At 53.4% G+C, this 25,936-nt stretch overlaps 1 protein-coding gene across 1 annotated transcript; it reads right to left on the bottom strand.

Moving 5' to 3' along the window:
• Nucleotides 1-1,947: 1,947 nt before the first annotated feature.
• Nucleotides 1,948-24,530, bottom strand: XYLT2 (xylosyltransferase 2). The gene is made up of 11 exons (XM_050920497.1): nucleotides 24,357-24,530; nucleotides 13,544-14,015; nucleotides 12,669-12,844; nucleotides 9,709-9,911; nucleotides 8,941-9,021; nucleotides 8,362-8,578; nucleotides 6,840-7,016; nucleotides 5,827-6,089; nucleotides 5,536-5,731; nucleotides 4,012-4,345; nucleotides 1,948-2,985 (listed from the first exon to the last, which is right to left on the bottom strand). The coding sequence occupies exons 1-11, from the start codon at nucleotides 24,489-24,491 to the stop codon at nucleotides 2,663-2,665; spliced, it is 2,577 nt and encodes an 858-aa protein (XP_050776454.1). The 5' UTR covers nucleotides 24,492-24,530; the 3' UTR covers nucleotides 1,948-2,662.
• Nucleotides 24,531-25,936: the final 1,406 nt, after the last annotated feature.

Raw genomic sequence — 25,936 nt, 5'->3', positions numbered from 1 at the left:
TGGGTGGGTAGCAGGGAGAGCTACAAAAGGAGGCTTCCTGAAATGGGTGACTGATGGATGCTGAAACTCCCTAAATAACACACAGTGAGTTTCCAGTCTTTGAGGAAGGCATTGACAGAGGCTGCTGCGCAAAGCTGCTCCAGACTTGCATTTTCTTGTGTGCCTCCCTACAGCCTCAGTCAAGAGAATGAGCAGATGTTTAGAAAAAGGGCCTGAAACAGAGGAAGTGAGTGTCAGTCCCTCAAGGGGTTCCCCAGGACAGCAGGATGGATGGGGCCAGCTAATCTGGCTCTGGATTGCATCTCCATAGGAACCCTGGTGGCATTTCCAGGCTGCACGGGAAGAACTGACGCACAGTGCCATAGAGATACAGCTATATTTGTGGTGGTTTTGCATATTTAAGACAACTTTACATAATGCTTCTGACACAAAGCTTTCAGCGTTACCTCTTTGGAACAGGGGCCAAGCTCTGCATAGTTTCTCCCACTTATTTCCAACTCCCAGGTTTATTTGTGAACACAGAACATGTTCCAGACCAAGTCCCTTCCCAGCCATAGTGCTACTGCCTCACGTGCCCACCTAAAAGTGAGGGGACAGAGGCGGTGGGGCATAAGCACACGCGTCATCTCAGTCCCCACTGGGATCATCTGTCAGAGGGGTACAGAGGTCTCTGACCGCTGTGGGTCTGAAGAGACCCATTTGGCTAGAGAAGGAACTTATCTTACAACATGTTCCCTTCAGCACCTTCACACTGCTTAAACCAGAGCCGGGGAGATGATCAAATTAAAACCAGACATGAACCCACATCAGCCCCTCTGATCCCGAAACGCCCCAGGTTATGGAGAAACACCTGTGAGCTCGTGCCCTAGAATAGGTCACGTCGACACCTCCTAGCAGAACATTCCTGGATGCTGGGAAAGTTCGTATCTGGGACAGAACTTTGAAAAAACGGGCTCATTTCCACTGAACAGCATCCAGCTCCCCAGCTCCTTTGCAGGGGCAATACGCTGACTCAGTCGGTCCGTGAGTTCCCTCTGCAGTATAATATGGCACACAGAGGCTCACCCCCAGGGCAGAGAATTCATCTTACCCCAGCTCCCGTCACCACCATTCAACTGGGCGAATTCAAGCAGGGTCTCAGCTTTTGGGACCCACCCGCTGAGATCAGCCCAGGGCTAGGAACTGAACAAAAGGGGGGTCTTGAAAGTGGCGTGAACCTTGTGGGAGGAGGATCCTACGAGCCCCCGCCCCCCTGGCCTTGGAGGAGGATGTCACGTAGGTAACTTATGAGGCCCCATCCACATAGTGTCTGGGCAGCTTCTGAAGACTGGTCTCTAATCCCCATGGAAGAGGGGGAAGTCGCACTCTGTTTAGTCAGGCTTGCACGAGAGGAAGAGATTGGGCAAAGCTGGCCTAAGCCTTGGCTCTTCGTGGTAGAAGCCACGGCAGGTATGGGGAGAGGCCATGGATTTCTGCCAACCCGGGGAGGGAAATTCACACCGAGCCCAGCAAGTGGGCTAACTGAATACAGCTCTGAACACCCATCTGGGACAAGGCAGAAACTTCATAGGGGCGAGAGGGTTAATTCATCCTCCCACGCAGCCCCTGGTGGACCTCCCTCTAAGCCGATGGAGTCAATGGGACCTCTCAGACTTCAGCCACTAGAGGAGTGACCTGAGTGAGCTCGGGGGCTTCACTTTCCCATTCCCAAGCTCCAGCCATTGCACGAGAAACACCAGCAGGTGTGAACATTTGGCACAGTTGGCAGCCCCACTCTAGGAAGCCTTGGCACTCGGTTGCTACAGAGAACCTGCCCCATGGCGAGCAGGAGGGGAACTGACCTCACCCAGGGACAGCAAGGGGTGAGTCCCAGCAGCCACCACAAGGAAATGAAATACTCAACCCCCTCCCCCCCCGAGCCACCAAGAGAACAAAGTACATTACAGCGAAGGGGAAATGAGTCACAGATTCCCTGACCAACAAGGGCCTGTGTCTCTATTGCACTTTGCTTCATATATATTTATCTATATATTTATAAAAATACAAACTAAGGGGATAGAGTGGAGGGGGATGAGATGCAGGCATCAAGCCAGCAGCAGCTTCTCCAAGGACACCGGCAGGACAGCCCCTGTCTCTGGTGCTCCCCACAGACCCTTGTCCCCACAGTCCTCTGCCAACAATTGCTCAGGAATGTGGAAGATCAGCAGCAGGAGTCCTGATCCCGCAGAGATTCAGCCATGGACGGGGAGGGGCAGGGCAGGGGGTGTACCGGGGGTAACCCAGAACTGGCAGATCAGCTGGGTTCCCCTCCCCCCGCAACATCTGAGTCACACCTGCACGAATTCAATAAATATGCAGCTTCTCCCATCTGCCAGCGACCTCCGTGTGCCCTGATGACGGGCATTTCTGCATGGTCTCTCCGGCCACTCAGTGCCCATTCCTGGGAGAGATGGAGTGGGACTCCTGTTCCAGCACCTCCCCCCAAAACAAAACGGGAAAGTTTTTCTGCCACCTGAAGGTTCCTCTCTCTCTCCGAGTGAATAAGGTGCCATTTCACAGGATGACAGACAAGAGAATCCCCCCTGGGGCATGTGCGCTCCCCCCCACGTTCGCCGCGGGGGACGCTCCCTTGTTCCGTTTTATCTGCCCCAGGTTGCCCCTGCTACCTCAGTCGCCCATCAGGTTTGATGGCTCCCAGTTCTGATTTGGGGTCTGGGGAAAGCGAACTCCAGGAGGTTTTGCTGCACATGTCCAGGGAGGAGCAGCTGGAGGGGCTGCTCATGCAGAGATCCGCCACCGACCAGAAGCTGCTGATGCTGCTGTCCGTCCAGTCCTCCAGGGCCTTGCCCGTCAGCTGCGCATTCCGCAGGGCCTCTTTCTCCACCTCATCGGAGCGCGGCAGGTTCAAAATCCCACCCAGCCCCTGGAAGCTTTGTTCCATATACTCATTGCGGGGGGGACCCCCATGTAACCAGCTGCTGTCATCTGGGCAAAACACAGAGGGAGAGGTGATTGAGAGACAGGCGGACAGTCCCCAAACCTCCCACCATCGCCCCTTGAACATGGCAGAGAGGCGCTCACCAGCCGGTCCCTTAACATGCCACACTCAACTGGAGGAGAGACCACCCCCGCCAGACACACAACGACAGATTACAGGGATAGGGGAGGAACAGGGAGACAGGATAGGCCAGGATGCTCAGAACAAGATGGAGCACAGCATGCTGGGACTTGTAGTCTCCATTGGCTGATGCTCCACATTAACAGTAAGAGGAAGCCACAGGTCACACATGGCATAGTTCTCTGGCCCGCATTTGCAGTTGGCCATTGCATGGTGATTGTTGGCTATTTCCTCAATAACTGGCTGGGCCGTGGTTGTGTGGAGAGCTGGTCAGGACAGGGGAAGCAGGGCCTAAATGGATGCAGCTCTGCTGACGTCATGCAGCAGCTGAGAGTATGGCTCGAGATTTCCCCAGTGACAGGTGGGGAAGGCTGCGTCACAAGGTCATGGGCTCAGATCACGCCTACACAGCGAGTTACTGCGCGGCAAGCGAGGGTGTGAATCTACAGTGCGCCAGCTTGCCGCATGGTAATGTCCCACGTGGGCAGTGCAGTGACAGGTCCGGAGTACCCTGCAGTATCCCGCCCCGCCCTCCGGGGCTTTCACTGCACTGTAGTAGCGTCCACATGGGACATTCGTGTGCGGCAAGCTGGAGTGCTGTAGATTCACACTGTGGCTTGCCGCGCAGTAACTCGCCGTGTAGACCAAGCCCTAAGATCCTGATGCAGATCCGTCCACCAATGGACGCTAGGTGGCCTGTGTGGAACAGGTTTGGTGGTTTTCAGTGGTCAAGGAAAAGCCACTGGGTACAACTGATCCCATTTTGTTGCCAGTCTCAGCAGAGGCCAAGGGTCCCGCAGGCCACGGAGACTGAGCCTCCCTCCCTGCTGTAGGCGGAGCAGCCTGAGGAAGCCTGGGCTGGGCTGGATTGACTAGGCAGCCACTCCCCTTACCTTTCCCGACCGGCTGTTTGTGGTTGAAGGTCTGTGGCACCACCAGGAACTGGTTCTCTCCGAGGGGCTCCCAGAACTGGAGGAGTCGGACAGTCCAGACACCAGGGCGCAGGGGCCGATTGAGAGGGGGCTTGTACTGCGTGAACTCCGCTTCCGCCTCCACGGTGATGTCGTAGGACGTGGCGATGACGTAGGTGGGGTCGATCCAAACCACGGTGGCGGTGAGGTTAGGCCCCCGGGACCATCTCTGCATGGCCACTGGCTCGTCGAAAGGCCCAATCAGGCCTCCAAAGTTTCGGAAGATCCTCTCCTTGGGATCCCACTCCGTGCCCACCTGCAAGGGGAGAAAGGGAGAGAAGTCAGGATGGGGCGGCACCAGGTCACAGTCAGCCAGTGCATGAGGAGGCACCGGCCACCTCTGTTCTTACATCACACTCCAGAGGACATGTTCCACCGGCCTAGCAGGAGAAGACAACACAGTATCTCCCCTGCCAGCCTGGGCTGGGCCACAGACGCTGGAAGGAGCTCGAACATTCAGAGAAAGAAGCCAAACTCACAGCAGTTGCAGCTGCCAGCCCAGCCCCTTGTTAAATAGGGTGTGTTGCCTCAGCCACCCCACCTCAGGGCATTTAAGAACATAAGAACAGCCGTATCGGGTCAGACCAAAGGTCCATCTAGCCCAGTATCTGTCTACCGACAGTGGCCAATGCCAGGTGCCCCAGAGGGAGTGAACCTAACAGGCAATGATCAAGTGATCTCTCTCCTGCCATCCATCTCCATCCTCTGACAAACAGAGGCTAGGGACACCATCTCTGCATGGCCACCACCATTTCCTTTGCTGGAGAGCATGACCGTGGGACAGCACTGCCAATGGGTTTCAGGTGCCATGTCCCATTCTCCTGTGTCCTCTCTTCTGCTCCGGTAGAGCCCCCAACAGGAAACCCACACCTACCCCTGCACTGAGCTGTCCTATCCACGCTCCCTGCCTGCCTGAGAGGAGCTGTGGCCACAAACGACTGCATCAGACACTGCAACAAAGCTGCCAATCAGCTACAAACTCACAAAGCTGGGCAGCGATAGCCCCAGCCCCTTCCCCAGAGGGCTTCAGACCCCACTGCTGCCCAAGCAGCCGTTTCCCAGTCCCTGGCTCAGTATTTCCACACTAGAGTCTTTCTACTTCGTTCCCTTCCAGCGAGACGCTCCCAGATCAGAATGTATAACTTTATAAGGCCACCTCCAGCTGATCCCCTGCCCCCCTTGTTGTTAACAGATACACATTGCAAGGCCAGAAGGTCCATTGTCATCATCTAGTCTGGCCTCCCGTAAAACACAGGCCAGGGAATGCCCTGAATAATACCTAGGACAGAACTTTTAGCGAAAACATCCAGTCTTGGTTTAAACATTAAGATAAATCCAAGGTAGGCAAAATTAGCGCAAGGCAGAACTGGGGAGCTGGAGGGTTTGGTGGCTATGGAAGGGAGAGGGATGACCAAGGCTGGAGAGGGGAATGGGTAGGTGTCCTACCTCCAGGTTCTGTAGCCGGTTAGTTTGTCCTCCGTGACCTGCCAGCTTCAGAGCCCCGCGCGGCATCATCCACATCTCCAGAGACTCCACCTGCCCTGTCCCAGAGTTCTGCACCTCCTGCATCACCAAGTAACCCTGGAAACGGTCGTCATAGAAATACAGGTGCACGCTGGTTGGGGAGCCATGCGGCTCAAATCTAGAGAGGAGAGACCATTGGCACACTCACAATCCCACAGTGTGGAGGCGGCCCTACTGCTCAGAGCCCAGATCCGGGATCTCAGGGCCTCCTACCTGCAGAGTTTCTCTCCCTTCTGCACATGGGATGAGGTCACTTTCTGCAGCCCTAGCCTGGAGAAGGATGTGTACACAGTCAGGATGAGATCACTGAGCCCGCTCAGCCCATCCAGACGGTCATAGATGTTCTCCCAATAGGCCTTGAGGCCTGGCGTGTTGGGCAGGTAGTTACCGTAGAGGTGAGAGTCCAAGATCTCTAGAACTTCCTGATTCACCGTCGACTCAAACTTCCTGGCAAAGAACGTGGGTCTGGAGAGTTGCTGCAAAGAGACAGGCGTTCCCGACACCATTGGCAATGGCTAGAGCGGCAGAGAAATTGACTAGCGGCTGACAAACAGCAGCAAATGCAGCCAGTCTATTTCTACTGCACAAGCCAAGAGAAAGGCAAAGGGCCAAGGGCCTAAAACATGAATTAGACTGATGAAAATCCGTCCCACTGGAATCAATGAAAACGCTGCTTGTAAGGCAGATCAGTTTGTTTTCCAGAAATACTGCAACTCGGAGAAGCCTGTTACTGACAGGCCTTATTTCCATCGTTTAGGAATCCACAGGTGAACTCCCCTCGGAGCCCTAACGGGGCTCTGCCTGGGTGCAAAATTCTGCCTGCATGGCTCAGATGGCTGGATCAGGACCTTCGATAGCACAGAGCCAGGATTTTAGTGCATGGTTAGCAGAGATTAACTGCACTTGGGATGACTGCGTGCGTTGCTTCAGAAGATCTCTGAGACTTGCCCTGGTCTGCCTCACGTTTGCAAAGGAGACACATCAGCACCGCATTGAATAAAATTTCTCCTAAGAGCAATTAAGGTTTTAAAAGATTATTTTGCTTAACCAAAGCCTGTGGGGGACGGAAAGATGGGCTGCTGCTTGAGCATGAGATCTATTTGGAGAGGAGAGGGAAGGAAAGGGAAGGAGGAGATCTAGGACTGGGAAGGGAACTGCTTGTAGGACTAAAGAAAGGGGGTGTGCTAGGGTACAGAAGCAGACGGGAGGGAGAGTGCGATTTTCACCTGTAGCCGCAGGAAGTCCTGGGGTTTGAAGTCATTTGGGGAGCACCCACACCAGTCGACTATGTGTTTATATTGGCACTTACAGCCCAGCTTGCGGTTCCAGTTTGTCACTCGGAGGTTGTTGTCGACGAGAGTCTCGCAGGCATGGCTGTTCTCCAGGATGGTGTGGAAAAAGGACTGTGCACAGACAGAGAAAAGGGCAAAAAGCACCAGAGATGCAGCAAGCCTGGATGATGGAGATCACTGCTAGTCCCTCCTCCACACTCCCCCCACCCCAACACCCCTCCAGTCCACCCCATTGTGCCTCTTCCCAGCAGGAGGAGACTTCAGGCATCAGCTGTTTACACAGAGCTTTGTGGGTTTAAATGGGACAAAAGCCCTTAATATTTTCTGTCTGCAAACCCCTGGGATTCCTAGCTGGCTCCCTCCCACAAGGGACCCAGGGGGCAGGCTGTTCCACACTCACTATACATACATTCCCAGCACGCTCCCCCAAACCACGCCCCTCCAGCGGCTCGTATCCAGGGGTCTCGTATCATGCAAGGTGGCTAGGAGTTTAAAAAAGGGACTGGAAAAAACAAAGGCCCTTTCTTATTCAGCACATCTGCTTGTTGTGGGTCTGACTCTCCCCTGCCCCACACGCTGTGCAGCCCTGGATACTCGTGCAAGACAGGAGGGCAGCACTTCACACTCTCTTTGCAAAGGTATCAACAGCTGCACAGGTGTGGGACCTGGGTAATCAGACCCTGTTTGGTGCTTCACTGACACACACAAGCCTTGACTCCCGTTCACCCTGCGGAGCCAGCAAAGCTCCAGAAAAGCCAGCGGAGCTGAATTCCAGTAAACCTCAAGAGTTATCCCCAGCAACTTCTGTGTGGGAGCTCCCCTAGCAGGGCCTTTATTCCAGGGCTCAGGCTTTGCAGGTGCTGCGGGCAGGCAGGCAAACCAAAACACAAAGCAGTTCTGGCTCTGGGGGCAGCTCGTTGCTTCTGAGAGGTTGTTAGAAACGTGAAACCTCCCAACAGCAGCTACACAGTCTCTGGTCTGGCCGGGGCGGCTCTGCTTTCTGTGCGAAAAGGCATCAAGATCCTCAGCGCCATGAGAGCTGCTGAGCAGGGGCGGGAGGCACCTAACACAGGTAACCGAGATGGGTCAGCCACGGAGCCTACGAGCCTGCCCAGCCTGCTGCCAGTAAGAGCCAGAGGGCTTGGGGCCTATGTCACTTCCGCCAGGGCCCAATGCACCAGGGGAAGCTTAGTAATGGGGGAATGCAGGGGATTTCCAGCTGTACTTGGCTGGGTCTCCTCAACTTCCACACACAAAGGGTCTTCCAATGGCAGGACGTTAACAGGAAGCAGTTAAAGGGCTTTATCCCGCTGGGAGCTTCGACGTCAATGAGAACAGGATCAGGCCCCGAGGCAGGATAATGTCCCCAAGAGGGAGAACATGATTCAAAACGGGAAAGACTCCTGTGAAGCCAGCTCTGAGCCCCTGGCCCTGGAGAACATCCCCGCCCACCCACCTCGGCTGGCAGAAGCGTGTAGGTGTAGAACTGCCGCAGCTGGGACACCAGCTGGTCCTCTGTGTAGACCACGTACTCCACAAATCTCCGCGTCAGCGCGAACCAGTCCGAGCCGCCATCCACCACGATGCCCTCCGGGATTTGCCGCTCGCCCAGCCGCCACATGTGAGAGTCGCACTCGTGGAAGAGGCGGTCCAGGCCCTGCTTCTTAATGAATCTGTGTAGGGACGGGGCGGGGTCAACAGTGTGTGATCTCTAGAGGAACACACATTCCCGACTGCTGAGAGGTCCCCTCACTAACAGGAGCAGGGGCACTTCCCAGTGTGCGGTGACAAGGTCAAGGGCAGATCCTCAGCTGGCGTGACTCAAGGGAGCTCCATTACAGCCACCGCTGATTTACACGGTGGCTGACCCGGCTCATTGTCTGTGCCGCTATTACAGGGATACATGGAGGCAGGACTTGTTCTTTCAGCTGCTTGGTATAATTGCGCTAGTGCCCGCTTCTCAGAGTTCACCCCCCTGCTGATCTCTATCCCGACCCCAGTGCCAAGCGCCGTTCTGTCCCCACACCCAGGTTACCTGGCATTGTCTCGGCCGTGAGACTTCAGGAAGTTCTTATCTCGGTATTTGGACAGGAACATCACCAGTTCCTCATTGGTCCTGTAGGGATCAGCGACACGAACAAGAGTGTGTTAGCAGCGCTGGAGCGGGAGTTGAAGCTGCCAGGGCTAAACGCTTACACATTGAGGCTGCGATTTGCAAAGCCACAAAGCTGGCTGACAGGCACAGATGCAAAACCTTATCGCGGCGCTGGCAAGATGCAAATCCGCCTGCTCCGCTGCCTGGTGCCTAATGAGGGCGAGCAGGGGTGGGGTTGGGGTGTTTCATTCATAGGGTGAGGGATGGAGCAGGATAAACTGAGTCACACTTGAGACTCCCAGCAAAGGTACCGCCCTTCCAGCTGGACCCTCTGCTCTCCTGCAGAGAGGAACCAGGCCTGGGGCTGGAGCAAAGCTGAACTGCCCCATTCCCCCGTCGCGTGCTGCTGACCTCCCACACCCCACGTGGCTTCTCATTCACCAGTTGGCAGGGTCAGTGCAGACAGGGCTCCCCAATCCCCTTCTCGGACACGTGGGTTCCATTTAAACCCCTCGTTGTCCCTTAGCTCTCTCCTCCTTTCCCCCTCTACCCCTATGCGGCAGTGGAGATCTCCAGTGTTTTCTGCGGGGGAGACCAGGCAGGGTGCTGAGATCCCAGCTCCTGCTCCATGGTGCTACGTCAGCAAATGGCTCCTTCCCTCCTGTATCTCTTCCACCGACCCCAGGAACCCTCTCTCCCCCTGCTGACCTGGTTGGGTAGTCAGTGGCGCTCAGGTTGATGAAATAGTCCCAGGGCCAGTCCGTGATCTCCAGCAGGTCCTTCATGCTGCGCAGGTACATCTTCAGCAAGCTGGCGCCACCCCAGATGGTGACCATGCGCCAGGGCGTGACCCGGATGTTGGGGTAGTGCTGGGCCAGCTCTAGGGCCTCGCGGTGCAGGTAGTTGGAGCGCTGCAAGGGCAGAGGCTGCAGCTCAGGAACTGGTTGTGCAATTGGGCTTTCTAGAGCACTAGCACCCAGCAATGCTGGGACTCTGCACTGTACTGCCTAGCTATGCTGGGCCTGATTCGCTGAGGTGCTGAGCACCTAAAGCTCCCGCTGGCTTCCACCAGAGCTGCTCAGTGCTTCTGAGAATCCAAGTGCATCACCAAAACGGGTGTTACTGCCTCATTGTACAGATGGGGAAACTGAGGCACACGGAGACTAAGTGACTTGCCCGAGGTCTCGCCGCGAACCAGCAGCAGAGGCAGGAATAGAACTCAGGAATCCTGACTCCTGCTCAACCATTAGATCAATTTTGCCTGCTTAGTACTTCAGTCTCTTATGGTTGGTACCATGGGCCCCCCAGCCTGCCTTCATGACAAGTCTCTGCACTGGACCCTGCTGGGCCACTGAGCCCTGCCTTCTACTCCCCTGGGCACGCTCTAATCAGCAGCAACATTCGGGGCAGCTCCAAACCTCAGCCCCATGATCAGAAGCAGGACCAGGCCTTGGAGAAGTCTCGTGGTGGAGCTTGGACTTAGGGCACAAACAACTGACTGGGAGGCTAGGACAGGTCTGACAGCCCACTGGGGTCGCCCAGAAAGGATGGGAGCAACGGTCGAGTCAGCCCCTCCAGGCTCCCTGGGCCAGGGAGCAGCAAGGCGGGGACGCTGCAATAACCCCCCTGCAGCCCCAGGAGTTCTTGCCTCCCATCTCAGTGCTAAGAGCTGAGCCACTCAGCTCATTTGCGGTTGACGAGGGATGGGAGGGTGGGGGAAGTGTTTCATCTCTGGCCCAGTGTTTTGCATGTTGATTGGATTTTGCCGGGGCTGGGGAGAGGAACCAGAGGGAGAAAATGCTCATTTCCTCTCCGAGATGGGGAAGGGCGGAAGAGTCCCTCAGTCAGCTCCCGCAGGCTCGCTGGGGAAGGCAGGGTGGAATGTTCCCTCCAAGCTGACAAGACACCCGAGGGGAGTTTGGTGAGGACAGGCAGCCAGATCTGTGGAAGGGGAGCAGAGCATGGAGGGTCAGCTATGAGAGAGGCAGGGAACAGATCACTGCCCTCCCAAGGCAGGTAGGAGGGACGGGGAAATGGATCCCAGCACCCCAAGAAAGATGGGGGAAAACACAGGGGGATGGGGGAGAAATGGATCCAGCCCCTTGGCACAGATGGGGAGGAGGGGGGAAACACAGGGTGAGGAATGGATCCAGCCCCCAGTGCAAATGTGGGGAGAGGAATGGATCCCAGCATCTGGGGCAGACAGGATAGGACAGATCAAGGAACGTTTCCCATGAATTAATTTCCCGGGGAGCTGTCGTAGTCTCATGGGGTGTTCGGGGCAGAGGCGGGGCCTGCATGGCACTCTCTCTGTTCAGACATGCTCCGATCTTCATTTGCATCATGGGTTGTTCCTACACTGCTGCTTTGCTGAGCTGGTTCCTTCAGTCAGCCAGGGGCCTGCCATGGATCTGCCCACAAGAGTCTGCTTTACAAGCGATCACGAGCAAGAGAACATGGCCAGGCCTCCCTCTCCTGTAAGGTCCAGGGCACCATGTCCTGTAGACGTGGACCTCGGACACAGCGCGTTACCGACACAGGCTCCTCATCCCTTCCTTCCTCCCCTCCTCACTCAGCAAAAATGCCTTCTGCGCCCACCCCAGGTCCCCATCCTCCCCACCCTCTTCTGCACCAATGTTCCCCCACAGGCAGGATTCTGTGCTCTGCCACCAACGTGCTACCCTCACTCACCCCTGCCGTGGTGCACGTTCACCCACGGATGTCTCCGCAGCAAGGGTGCTCCTGGGGGCATCTTGTGTGACCCCTTCTAATACAGGGGGGCTCTCTGTCCTCCTCTACTGGCTAGGCTATGTACAGAGGCTTAGCCAAGTCTGTAAAAGCAGCAAAGAATCCTGTGGCACCTTATAGACTAACAGACGTTTTGGAGCATGCGCTTTCGTGGGTGAATACTCACTTCTTCAGATGCATGTAGTGGAAATTTCCAGGGGCAGGTATATATATGCTAGCAAGCAAACTAGAGATAACGAGGTCAGTTCAATCAGGGAGGATGAGGCCCTGTTCTAGCAGTTGAGGTGTGAAAACCAAGAAAGGAGAAACTGTTTCTGTAGTTGGCAAGCCATTCACAGTCTTTGTTCAATCCCTGGCCACACTATAGCAGACCTTAAGGTGGCCATCCTGCAGCAAAAAAACTTCAGGACCAGACTTCAAAGAGAAACTGCTGAGCTTCAGTTCATCTGCAAATTTGACACCATCAGCTCAGGATTGAACAAAGACTAGTTTGCTTGCTAGCATATATATACCTGCCCCTGGAAATTTCCACTACATGTATCTGAAGAAGTGGGTATTCACCCACGAAAGCTCATGCTCCAAAACGTCTGTTAGTCTATAAGGTGCCACAGGATTCTTTGCTGCTTTTACAGATCCAGACTAACACAGCTACCCCTCTGATACTTAGCCAAGTCTGTTCTGCCCCCTCGCTAGTAGACCTGACCCTTAACTCCAGCAATAGAGGCTGAGGCTTTCAGAGCCCAACGTCCAGGGTTCAGTCCCTGCACACAATCCAAGCAGGGGTGTCATTACAATTGCTTCCTACCAACCTCTGGCACATCCTCCATCGCCTGCACAGCTACTACACCCGAGTAGCTCCACCCCACACTGCAGCATGATCTTCCGCTAAGCGCTGCACCCTCCCCTCGCCCATCTCCTACCTTGTCAACATGGATGTAGAAGAAGTGCTGCTGGTGGTACATAGCCTTGATGAGCCGCTTCAGCTGGCGGATGGCCCTCCCGTGAACGACCAGCATGTACGCGATCCGCACCGGCTTGCTCACGGAGGCCTGGTGCGTCTTGCTCTCGTCCCACTGGATCACAGGGCTGACTTTCCCTGGAGGGACAGAGAGCAGATACTCACTGAGCCAGCAGCTGGGCTCAGCTCGCCCGCTTGCTGGGGGAGGGAGGGAAGCAGCCATTCCTCAAGATCCCTCTGCCAGCTGTTCTCTTACTGCAGAGTACAGAGTCCCCATATTGCTCAGCCTCGCTGTTAGCGTCTTTCCAACCTAGGGCTGCACTTTCACCTTGCCACGGGCCCCAGGGACACACCTGATCTGCCAGGAGAGCAGACTGCAATCATTCCCATCTCCACTGGGCTGCAAGGAGACTCAGTGCTAACATCCAGTGTGGCCAGAATGCTGAGTAAGTATAACACGGCCTGCTGGGATGTGTCATCTCCATGGGACAATCTTTGCCATTAACAGTGGGGGAAGAGGGGCACAAGGCAGAAACACAGTGGGCTGCATTTGTGATTTTCCTTTGTAGTGACTGAACCCACCCAGACAAAGTAGCCTCGCTGAGGAGAGAGATTCCTTAGGCGAATAGGCTGGCATGGCTTTGATTGGATTACCTCTGCAGGTATTAGTCACAGGTCAGAGGTTGATGAGACAGGGTAATGGGGCAGGACATTTGCTCTGCCTCAGATTAGGGTTGGACAACAGGCTGTGGCCCACTAACAGGGCATCTGTCCGATGCCAAGGGATTACCTTTGGGGGCACTGCTGATGTTCACTGGCAATCCTGGAGAGACTCACCTGACAACTGGCAGTGCCGGGGCACAGAGCGGGGCATCAGATTCCCTGCCTGGTGCAGGCACACCACGTTGGCGATCTCCTGCTGGCACTGCTTGGTGCTGGCTCTCGCTAGCGCCGACAGGGCGTCTTTGCCCGTGATCTCACACTTGGGGGCGAAGCTGTTCTCGGTGGGCTGGGGAGCCCCCTCCACGCTGCCCGTGTCGCCGTGCTGGAAGATGGCCAGCTGGGCATCCCCACGCAGCTCCGTCCGGTTCCTCCTGCTCGAGTCGTCCCGGGCTGCCGGGAGCCTTCGCCCAGGTTTGTGTTTTGTGGTGACGGCTCTCACCACCTTGGCCACCAGCACTCCAGGGCTTTCCGGGCGGCCCTTCCACCGCCCATGCTTCCGGCTCGCGCTCCCCCGGCGACCGGCGGAGCTGTCCGAATCTTTGGAGCCTTCGCTGTTTTCAGGCAACCTGGCCTTTTTTTGCCGTCCCTTTTCCAGACACAAAACAGAGGGAAAATGTTAACTTGGGTATCACCACATCTCTAGTAACACCTTCCTTATTGTTAGCAGCCGCAGCAGCTCATCCTGCTACAGAGCCTTCCACCCCAGCACATGCTACAGACACGTGCTTATCTCACCCCCTTGCAAGGCACTGAGACCTGGGTCATTCTGCAGCACGGACGCAGCTCCAACTGCACGCCCTAGTCGAACATCTGTGTAGTGCAGCGTGGATGCTTTAGCAAAGCTGCAAGGCCTGGGGTCCCGCAGCTGGAAGCCAGGTGTACAACGCCATGTGGATGCTCAAGCCTGGGCTTGAAAGCACCAACTTAACAAAGGCGGGTCCCACAGAACTGGGTTTACAGTGCTGTGTAGACATACCCCTAGAAGGCCCCATTGTGCAAGATACTGTACGCACTCTCAGGGCAGGCACACATGACAAACGTGCACTGGCACCGCTGCAGCACTTCTTGTGAAGACGCTCTAAGCTGATGGAAGATTGCTCTCCTGTCGGCTTAGTAACGCCGCCTCTGTGAGAGGCGGCAGCTGTGTCGTCGGGAGAAGCTCTCCTGCCAATACAGAGCTGTCTACATGGGCAGTTAAGGTCCGTATAACTAAGTTGCTCAGAGGTGTGGATTTTTCACACCCCTGAGCAATGCAGTTATACCTAAGTAAGTGTGTAGTGCGGACCCGGCCTCAGCGAGAGACGCTCCCTGCCCTCAACAGCTTACAATCCAGCTAGCCAAAGAACGTATTATTATCCCCACTGTACAGGAAGGGAATGGAGGCTCGGCCAAATCACACAGGGAGCCTGTGGCAGAACCGGGAGTACAACCCAGATCTCTCAGGTCCCAGTCGAGTGCAAACCCACAAGCCCACCTTTTCCCTCTGAGCACTACCACTACCACAGCTTTGCACATAAATAGCAATTGCATTTTCCATGTGCTGTACAGACATTACTCATCCCCTACAATCCCGTCAGAAGGGAGATGTGGCCAGGGAAGGCAGGCATTCAGGAACCGCTGTGGTGGACACACTATAAATACATTGTGGTCTCAGAATTGGCATGCAGAGCTGAGAACCAGCAGGCGTGGATTTTGTTCCTAACTAACACTGCCATGACTTCCAGGGGAGCCTCAGGCAAGTCAACTCTTACTGTGCCTCAGTTTCCTCAGCTCTTACATGAGATTAGATTAAGGTTTCTAACCATCAGAGGAGTGGAGTTCTGGAACAGCCTGCCCAGCGGAATAGAAGGGCAAAAAGCCAACCTTGTTTCAAGACTGAGATGGATACATTTACGGGGATGGTATCACAAGACTGTCTACAATGGCATATGGCCCATCCGAGACTGCTAGCTCCAGCAGCCAGAGATGGACACTGGACGGGGATGGCTCTGAGCTACTGAGAATTCTTTCCCAGGTGTTCAAATGCAGCTTTCACCTACATGCTCAGAGTCTAACTGATCGCCATAGAAATCTTCCCCCAGGGCGAAAATCCCTCAGGGTCTCTGCCATTCTCTGCAGCATGGGGCACGGTCACTTGCTGGTTTGAACTGGAGTAAATGGTGGATTCTCTGTAACTTGAAGTCTTTAAATCATGATTTGGGGACTTTAGTAACTTTGCCAGTGGTTAGGGGTCTATTACAGGATTGGATGGGTGAGGTTCTCTGTCCTGTGTCACACTAGATGATCATGATGGTCCCTTCTGACCTTAAAGTCTGAGTCTACATGTGGATAATACTAACGTGCAGTGTGGCCCTGGAGATCTCCAGGTGCAAAGCCCTGTCAAAGGGTTATTAATTTACCAATGGGCTAGAGGGCCAATTACTTGATCTCTGTGTCTAAGGTCACACACTGTGTCCACGCTGGATCAGAACCCACGTGCTTTAACTTCACTTCCTCGTTTGTAAGCTAGGCTCTCCAGCTGCTTTGAAAATCCCCAGAGCAAACTCTCCCAAGGAGCCAAGCTGATGAGTAAAGGGTGATGTTAATTACACCGAGTTATTTCTGCCACGCTGGCTGATTAGCAGACATGATTTAGCCTTGGGGAGAGGAGGGAATTGCTCCCGGAGGCAGGGCCGTTTGATGGTAAGAACAGGGGATGAGGTGTCAGGACTGGGAAGCCAGAACCGCGGCAGACTCTCTCCTTTACAGTATTAGCTGCCGCCAGAGTAGACGGACCACTGGGCTGATCCAGCAGGGCCATTCCCAGGTGAATGCTAAAGCAGCAAGATACTGCAGGAGCCATCAGGTCTGGAGAGACTGAACAGCATTTGAAGGCTGGGGGGCAAGCGTGGGGCAAGGTAGAGGGATATCAGTGCAGGATGCGGACGGGGGAAACACGTCTGTTAGCAACACTTCCTGTGCCAAAGAAACGCTGGACTGTCGGTGTACACCGAGAGCGAGAGAGAGAGACAGAGAGCGCAAGTGAAACAGTGACCTCCTAACGCTCCACCATCGAGCTCTGCTGTGTTAGGAGAGTCACAACTGGACACACTTTCCTTGGCTACCACAGGCCAGAGAGCTTTGCTGAAGCCTTTTGGCCGGAACATGCTGAATCTGCAGTGCCTGGACAATGCCTCAGCTCCACCCACAATGGTAGCTGCCTCAGCATTTGACAAGTATTGATTGCATCTCAGAGTAAGGTCATGAGCTCAAGCCTTGCGGATAAGGGCATGGACAGGCAGCCTGAAGTGCTGCAGCTGCCCTAGTTCCGCCAGTCCCTGTGTGACCCCACAAGGCACTGCTTTGTATTTGAAAAATTACCCCAATGCTGCATCTCCCACCCACAGAGCTAGGTGCTACAGGACAGGAGACCCAGAATACAGTGGGGCAGCTACAGTCACAGGGCGTGTTGCATGCTGATGTGCAGGAAGAGCATTGCTGAACTGATGCATTGGTTCACCACTGGGGTGAGAGATCTAACAAATTACTTCATGCAAGCAGTGTCCTTCAACAGCTTCCTTACTTGGCAGAGTCCGGTACGAAGGGCCAGCCCAAGGGAGATCGGGGGGCACAAAGATGGGGGCTTGGAAACCCGAGCAGCTTCCAAGACCTGGCTGTGCACACGTCAGTTCCTATGTTAACTGAAGTAAAGCCCCAAGGTCTCACTGGATCAACAAACCACTCTGCTTCTCTAATCAGCTCTGTGAGCGAGACTGCTCCTCAGCCACGCAGGGATCACACGTCTAGTGAAAGATCAGAGGTGCTGACCGACTGGTCAGTTCTAACACGCCTTTGTCGGCAGTGCTCTTTCAGCAAGATGAGCATGACAAGGCTTAAAACTTCTCCATCTCCCACTCCAAGCATGCATCACGGAGAGCCCAGAACGGGCAGAGAGAACAGTTCATTAGTCACCACGCAGGACCATCTGTTTGGAGAGTTAAAAATCTGTTTTCTCTGCACAAGAGTTACAGGAGCGGAGAGTCCAGGAGGAGAGTGACAAGCGAAGAACAAACATGTTCCACATTCTAGAGCTGGCGCTCAGGCAGAATTGCTTCCAGGAGGCCAGAGAAAGCATTGGCACCCCGCAGGTGGCGAAGGAGATGCACCTGGAACTGGCTGGGATGAGGATAAGGCAGGGGAATGCGTGCAGGGCAGGTTTCAGAACTCCTTGCCCAGACTGGCTCTAATTTTCCTTTTCCCCTTCAAGGCATCAGGAGCAAAGTCATTCGGTTTACTCTGAGATCTGAACTCCCAGCAGCATCTGTGGAAACATCTCTGTTCTCAGTCATGTTCCCTTCACTCTCCCACCCCCGGGCTCTGAGTATCACCTTCCGACTGATTATGTCCTTCAGGACAGAGCTGTTTTTCATACCATGCACACTGGAGCTCCAGTGACATGGCCAGGGGAGGGGAGATGTTGCTGAGCCTATTTCTGCCTCTCCTCCTCCTGTGCTTTCAGCACAGACCACATGAAATGCCACCACCTAGTTACAGTCGGATTCATCTCTCCCAGAAGGAGCCTGTGGTCTGGCCCGCGGCTGACGGAGTGAGCCCAGCTCTCCTTCCCAAAAGCAGAAATAAGAAGAAATGCCCCTATCCTTCCTTGAGGGGCCAGTTAATGAACCCAACAGTCCCTAAATACTGCACCACACTGAAGCGATCCTTCCACCCCAGCCAGGAAGTGAAAACGAGATTACTCCAGTCATGTCACTCAACTGTATTTAAAACTTCTGCAGGACTTCTGCACAGTTCCCAGAATGAGATCCTGGTCTATGCCCCCCATCTCCACCAGGCACCCAATTTCTGTACCCTGCCAGGAGGTTATTTCCCTATGATCTCCCCCACCTTCTGGATCTAAACTTCCTTCTCATCAACACACCCACCAGCCTCACAGCATGTAAAGGAGCAGAGTGCTTGGTGCTGTAGTACATCACGACCCGCCATACCAGTGAGACCGGTATGACGACAGGCTGACAAAGGGACAGTCTCTCAGGCATGTTTCTAGCAAATCTCTTGCCAAGGACTCTACATGACACCTACAAACTCCAGAGTGGCATGGAAACTGCCCACAAGGGACTCCCCTTCCCTTCTCCAAGGGACTCTCCTTCCCTTCTCCAGAGCGACAAAAAGATACTGACGTGGCAAAATGACTAAGGAAATAAATATCTTGTTTCAACACGGTACTTCAAAGGATTGATTTTTCCTTGTCTCATTCCCTTCGGATCATCCTCTGTTCCTGGGAGAACAGGAAAAGGGATAATCACTCTGGTCCCCTTTGTCTGTTTAGCCTATTTGCATTGTAAGATCTTTGGGGCTGGGATTGTCTCTTATTGTATGTGTATGTACAGCACCTGACACAATGGGGCCCTGATCTCAGTTGAGGCCTCTAGACACTACTGGAATATAAGACGACAATTACAGCTCTTCAGTCTTCACAAGTCCTGGTATCAGTAGTACAATTGACTTCTGCCCCTCCTGCTTCTGAGCCTGCCTGCTTTGAAATACGTACCCCACGAGGCAAGCTAATATTGGATGAGGACTAAAGATCCACCACAGAAGACATTTACTAGCTGGGCACACCTGCTCTGATAACTCCCCAGATTCCAGAACCTGCACAAAACTCACATTCCTCATCTGTTCCACAGCTTGTGGGTTCTGGATGCTGAACGATTTGCATATGGTCAGAGCAGGGGAGCAATTCAATTCTGCTCTGCATTTCTTCAGGTCACTCACAAATATCTCATGAGAATTGCTGACAGCTGCTGATGCAGAAATATTCCTAGAAAGGGTCTTTGCATTCTGAGACTTAGAGGAAAACGGTCAGCTTGGAAAACCATTTGTAAACACATTTCCTCCCCTGGATTACGAACATCACTATTGTTTAAAGAAATGTTTGCTTTCAAATTTAATTTACTTTTCACTACTGATGACAATTTATTTGGTACATTTCCTTCAGTTTAGGCAACAAAAACAGGACTGGTCCATTTTGCTTTCTAAGCCTCCTGTGATGTTGTTGCATTTGGGATACAGCCACTACAGGGAAAGAATTAAACACAAAGGCAGGAGCAGGGGGTTCACTACAGAACTAAAATCCAAAGCCGACATTTTTCAAAGCCATCAAGGGCATCTGAAAACCCAATTCCATTAATGTATGTGACTCTGAACCCCTGAATCTTATGCCTAAAATGGACTCCGCTGTGTCTCTTTAAAAGCAAGCTCTTTGGCGAAGATCTGCGCGATTGTTATAGGTGCACTGACAGAGAAGGACATTTTAAAGGGAGCCTTGTCCTGATTTCACTGTGCTGGGTGTGAGACAAATACCTTGTTTAGTCAGAGCCTAGATCCATTTGGATTGAGGATTATCAAACCGAAAGGGAAGATTAAATAAATGAATCAGACATAATGGACCTTTCCCAATCACATTTCCTCCTCCGCATTTATAAGGATATTCTGTGGCTTACCCAATCCTTCCACACATTCAAGCCTGAACTCTCCTACAGGGGCTGCCCTGCTGTCGATCTGTATGCACACAGTCCCCGGCTAACTGTACGAGAAATGTGTATGTGCGTCCAAGGGCAGACTGTGACTTTAAGAGTAATACTTCAGCTGCATCTGCACTGCAATTTGGAGGAATCCCAAGTAAATATAATAATCCAGAGAGCTGCGTGATGCCCATAGAAGGATACATACTTGAGTGGGTTAGATACTCAGTGGGTTGGGAATGTGACAGGGAGCTTTCCAGGGAATAGGAACAGAGTACAGGGCTTTTCATCTCAAAATCTCTCGTTTGTACGCAGCCCAGGCTGTTCAGTGGCCCATGTGAAAGGAGCTGGTCTTGGCCCAGGTCCTAGCAGACAGATACCCACATCATGACAGTCATCTCTGCAATCCCTTGTGGCTAGGTCCTGCCTAGAAACCAAGGACTGCACATGCTATGGAGGCTGAGCTAACTTTTCAATTTACAGTTGTTCCAACCCGGGGTTGAGAAATGCAGGCAAGGTGGCCTGGAGGAAGCTGTCACTGCTGCTTTCAGCACTGTACGGTACCTGCTCTGTGCATAGAGCCCCTCAGTGCCCACAGCTGTCAAACCGTGCCTTCCATGGGCGCTGCAACTTCAGGGTGGGCAACAATGACAAAACCGTACTCTGGGTCTGATTGGAAAAGGTAAGCGAGACAGTAAATGCAGCGGCCATCTAGCCCGAGTGGGAACAAAGCCCCTGAGAAGAGGTCCATTGGCTTCCTGGGTGACGTGGGGCCTTCATACCAGGGGGCTGTGCTTTATCGGTTGCTTTGGACATAGACAGGAACTGAACACCAAGTGGTTATGCTGTAGCATCCCTGGGATCAACAACAAAAGCCGCTGCCCTCTTGTTCTCCCCAGCAGAAGCCAACAGACAGCCAAGGCCTTGGCTCATTTGGGCAAGTGACTTTGAGGTTAGGGCTATTTCTCTCCCTGGGTAAACTCTTTATGAGAATGACTTGGCCGGGCTGCTCTCCTTCCCTTTTGCCTACACAGCCGCCCACACCTGCACCCCTGCCAGTGGCCGTACTGGACCTGTGAACAGACAGATTCAGTAAAAGCCAGCGATCTTGTTTGCGCATTGAGTCTCTGGCTGAGGCCTCCCCCATGTTCCGGATTTAGAGTCTCCTTGTTATCTGTGTGACACCTTCTCTGAAAAACAGAACAGAAAGAGCTGGGAAGGAAGGAGAGCGGAAACAGACATCAAGGGAAGATTCCTGCCAGAACAACCACAGCTATAAGCAGCTGCTTTGAGAGCAGCTAGATGGCACAGTGGGTAAACTCAGACTCATTTTGGGAGACATTGGTTCACATTCAGGCTTAGGCTGCAAACAGTTCGATTCTTGCGGCAGCAATAAACAGCAGCAGCCCCAGCTGAATGCAATGACCCCTGAGGGCAAGGATAAGGCTGACTTGAGTGACTAAAAGCTCCAGATGCTCCATGGCATTTTAAGGACTAGTGTCTGCCTTCGAGTCTCCAAAGCAAACTACAACTGGCAGATGCAGGCAGGGCCAGCAATACTGGGACAGAACATTCATTGGCGACTGGGAGAATGAAAACGTTCTAATTGATTAAGCAACTAGGACCCATACTATCTAAGCCCTTCAGGGATGCAAAATTGGTTGGTAATCTTAGGAGCACCGGATCTCCTGGAAGATTTCTGTTGCTTCCAGCTTTGCCAGAAATACCCTGGTACTCTGGCTCCTCCAGCGCCAGCCACAGTCAGGAAGTGCAGAGGCGTGTGAAAATGAAAAGCTATTTTTTAAGAAAAGTTAACTGAACTTCTCTGGAACCTGCTTCAGGTTTTGAGCAAAGGCTCAGGACGGCTTTTGCTTCCTCTGAACTAGATCACCTGTCCCCTAATATCCATAACACCAGACCAATGAGCCAACCACACCTCACATTTCCAGACAAGACGACCTGGGGCATCAGCAAAACCTGCCAATTTCCCAGTCTGAATTTTGGAGAGAATGTATAGGAATGAGGCTTCTGGAAGGAATAGAGACTAAACATTTCTTTCTGGAGAAAGGCACAGGACAGACAGACACAGGCTAAAGATTTATACGATCTGAAGAGAAACCAGAGTATAGGGAGCTCTCAGAGTGCTTTACAAACATTAGCCAGTTGAGAAGAGAGAAAGTGGCAGAGCCAAATCTGCAGCTCAGGAATTCCTGGCTCCCAATTCTGTCCCAATCTCTCCCCTCCTCGCCTCCTAATGTCTTAGTATCATGGGAGATTTTTCTCTTTCACTAACATTTATTCTATAGCTTCAATTAAGTCTTTCTGGGCCATAAGGCTCCAGAAACCACTTGGTTTTCTGGCATGTGGAGATGATAATGCATGGTAGGTGCAGCACATGAAGGGGTCTCACTTCCTGTCCACTCACTCATCAAGTCAACCAGCATCACGCACAACAGGGCACATGTGGCTGGGAATGTGACAATTGTAAGCCATGCTTACCATCCAAAAATACTTTGCTCCATGCATCTCTCATGTACCATTTCAGATCCAGCAGCTATTTCTGCATCTCTGCCCAGTGCCCAAGGACAGCTGACCACGTCTTTGCTAGTCCCATGAAAAACTGTAGAATCCTGGAAAATTTCCCCTCTGCCAAGCACTAGAAAAGGCACAAAATCCATTCCCTAAAGAAAAAAAGTGGAATCCTAGTGCCCCCTTCGACTTTTAAATTTCTGCTATCCCCAGAATGCTGTTTGCTGTAATACAACAGCAGTACACATGCATGTTCCCCAGCTCACGCCCTTCATCCTTGGGGCACTATACCGTTCTTCAGCCTGCCCTCCCTCAAATCTCTCCCATCCCAGATTTTACCACTAAATCATAGCAGACGGGTCCTCCCCACAGTGAATTTAGTACTTGTAAAAGGTGTTGGATTGACAGGCCTGGACAGACAACTTCTAATCAGCTGTAAAAGAGGGACACAACAGACAGCAAGTATAAGCACTTTCTCATGTTGACCCAGATATGCTTCAGCCTTAGATCTAAAGGGGGAAGAGGTTCCAGGCCTCTCAAATGAGACGGCCCACAAGGGGCTCAGCTGTCAGGCAGACCCTTGGCTGTGAGAAACTACACTGAGACCATCACCTCAATCACAGGTGTCTGACAGAAATGGGATTTAGTCGCAACTGACCTGATCTGGGTTTGACCAGATATAACAGGCAGAGACACACTCCATATGCTTGTAATAAATAGACCCATCTGAATGAGTGACCCAGAGGTCAAAACCTTCATGTGAAGGATGAGACAGTCTGGTCCAGAGAACTGGCTTCTATTCCCTGCCAGCTCAGCACGTGACCTTGGGCAAATCACTTCACCCGTCCTTGCATTAGTGTCCCAGTATGTAAAAAGGGGATGAGGACGCTTACTTGGATTCGTAAAGCACTTTGACTGTCTCAGATGAAAAGCAACATATAACTGCAAGGTATTATGATGCCATCATGATGCACACTAATATTCTTCCCCAGATGAGCCTCTCAGAACAAGATTCATGGTGAATATTCTCTTTGCTTGGAAAATGTAAGATTCCAACTAATGGTATATTAACAACCCTGGTCTTACATCAGAACCCTGAGTTCTGACAGTTGCACTACATCTGATCCTCTATATCATAATACAGGGCAATATTTCTCCGGATCAAATCTTAACTTACTGTAATGTCCCCCAGATCCTATTGCACCCTAACACACACACACCCCATGCCAGACTCTCTGTACTACCCTCCCCAGCCAGGTCCCCACCCACTTACCCTAATTCACTAAAGCACCCTTCCCCCATTTCACACTGTCAGATCCTAATACACAGCAGCAGCACCCCATCTAACCCCCCAGACCTAATGCACTAAAGCAAGTTTCCATACTAGTCACCCTAGATCCTAACGCACGGTCAACCCCCTCATCAGAGCTCCCAGACCCTGATGCACTGTGCCACAAAATATTAGGATGGGGGGGTACTAGACATTTCCAGTTCAGACACCTCCATATTCTAATGCACTGTAACATCTAACCCACCTAGACCATGGCATTCTAACACCCAACCCCCAGCAGCCTGATACAATCACCCCACGCCAGACAGCCCTAGAGCCTAACGTACTGCAGCCCTCCACTCACCCATCCAGACCCTACAGTGCTCTCTTCCCCCAGCAGACAACGTAGGTCCCAATGCACCATCTCCCCCCACATCAGCCACCCCAGTGCCTAATGCACGGTCACCCCCCACCCCTGGCCCTGATGCACAGCAACCTCACCTCCAGCCCCGAATGCACCCCCCACCCCGTATTTGCCCCGACCCCGGCTCCCCCAGGCTTCGCCCCATTCCCCTGCCCTCCTGCACGAGCCGAGCCCCCCCCTTACCTCGCCGTGCTCGTCCTCCTCCAGGCTGCTGAAGCTCCACACCACCAGGCCCTGGATGAGCAGGATGGCCAGCGCGGTGGCGATCGCCAGCCTGTAGCGGCGGGCCAGCTTCTGCACCCGGGCGCTCGCCACCATCTTCCTCGCGGGCGGCGGCGGCAGCGGGGCACGGGAGCGAGCCAGCCCGCCCTGCAGACGGCGGGCACGAGCACGCACAGCGGTGGCGGCCGGCGGGCGCGAGCACGCTGGGGGGAGGGGATGGGGGTGCATGTGAGTCCTCCCCCAAGGCCTTAAAGGGGCCGGCGAGTCCTGCCCGGGATCAGGCTCTGCCGGGCGGTGTAGCCAGCCCCGGCGGATACCCGGAGCCCCTGGCTGTCCCAGGGAGACAGGGCGAGTTAGGGGCTGGCCCAGCCCCAGGAGGGCCCCCGCAGCCTGGCTGGAGCCATGGCGAGTAACGCGCCCTGGGGGGCGACAGCCACGTGGCGGTGCCGTGGGTCACCCCAGGGTGAAACAGCTCCCAGAGCTCCAGTGTAATCACAGGGCGATGTCACCCGGCCGCCCCCTCGCCTGCTCCTTGCTGGGCTCCGGAGCTGCAGGGTGTCTTAGCCCCATAGGGGCTGGAACGAGGGGGGCTGCTGCACCCCCCCATCATATACAGGGTTTACAGTATGGTTCGATGGCTCTCAGCACCCCCACTATATAAACTGTTCCGGCACCCCTGCCTAGCCCTCCTTTGAGACGTGTATTCCTTATTGGATAGCAGTGCAGCTAATTGCACCCACAAAATAGGATCTGTGTGGGATGCTTTCTGCATTGACTCTTCCTCTGCTTATTCCTCCCTGGCCTCTTTTTAGTAGCCTCTGCAGGCTACGGCTTGTGTGGAAAGATCACTGACCTCCCTCCCACCTATCTACCTCCACTAGTTCTAGTGGCATCTACAGAATAGGGTTTATAGCCAAAGGTCTGTAGGATGTGAATTCAGTTCTTTTATGCCCCCTCTATGTGGCTTGGTTTAGCTGTGTAGACATTTGCTTACAGACTCCTGCATGTGATTGTAGGGACTAACTCACCAGCATGGCACATGCTACAGACGGTAACAAACTCTGGCTGCTGTTTCCCCAGTCCCTGCCAGGCTTTTGGTTTGAGCATGGTGGCTCCTTAAGGCGGCCCCATATTTGTAGTAGTACAAGTCCCTATGTACCATGTGTCCAATGACTTAACAAAAATGTCAGAACACAACTCCCCCCCGCCATCTCACATGCAAGTGCTTCTCTGCTCTCTTTCCTATCCCTGCTTCCTCTTTATCTCTGTTAATATATTTTAACTGTAACTGACCTTGACTGGACACAAACTGGAGGTGGAAGGTTCCCTACCACAGCCCTCCCACTCCAACCACCAAGCCAGCCATTCACTTTTCATGTGTTTTGTGATGAGACTAGAAATTAAATATTTAGAATCTCACTTTTCTTAACTATTGCAAACCAAACTGGAGCTTAGTTCTGACCTCACTGGAAGGGGTAAGCGGATTCAAGTTTGTCCAAAATCAGCCAGGTCTCACCTTAGTGAGGAATTCCTTCTCAGGG

This window comes from Gopherus flavomarginatus, chromosome 12 (assembly GCF_025201925.1).
Source record: "Gopherus flavomarginatus isolate rGopFla2 chromosome 12, rGopFla2.mat.asm, whole genome shotgun sequence".
In the NCBI taxonomy this organism is placed as follows: Eukaryota; Metazoa; Chordata; order Testudines; family Testudinidae; genus Gopherus; species Gopherus flavomarginatus.
The sequence above is the reverse complement of the archived record's forward strand: the minus strand, read 5'-3'. Positions and strand labels throughout refer to the sequence as shown.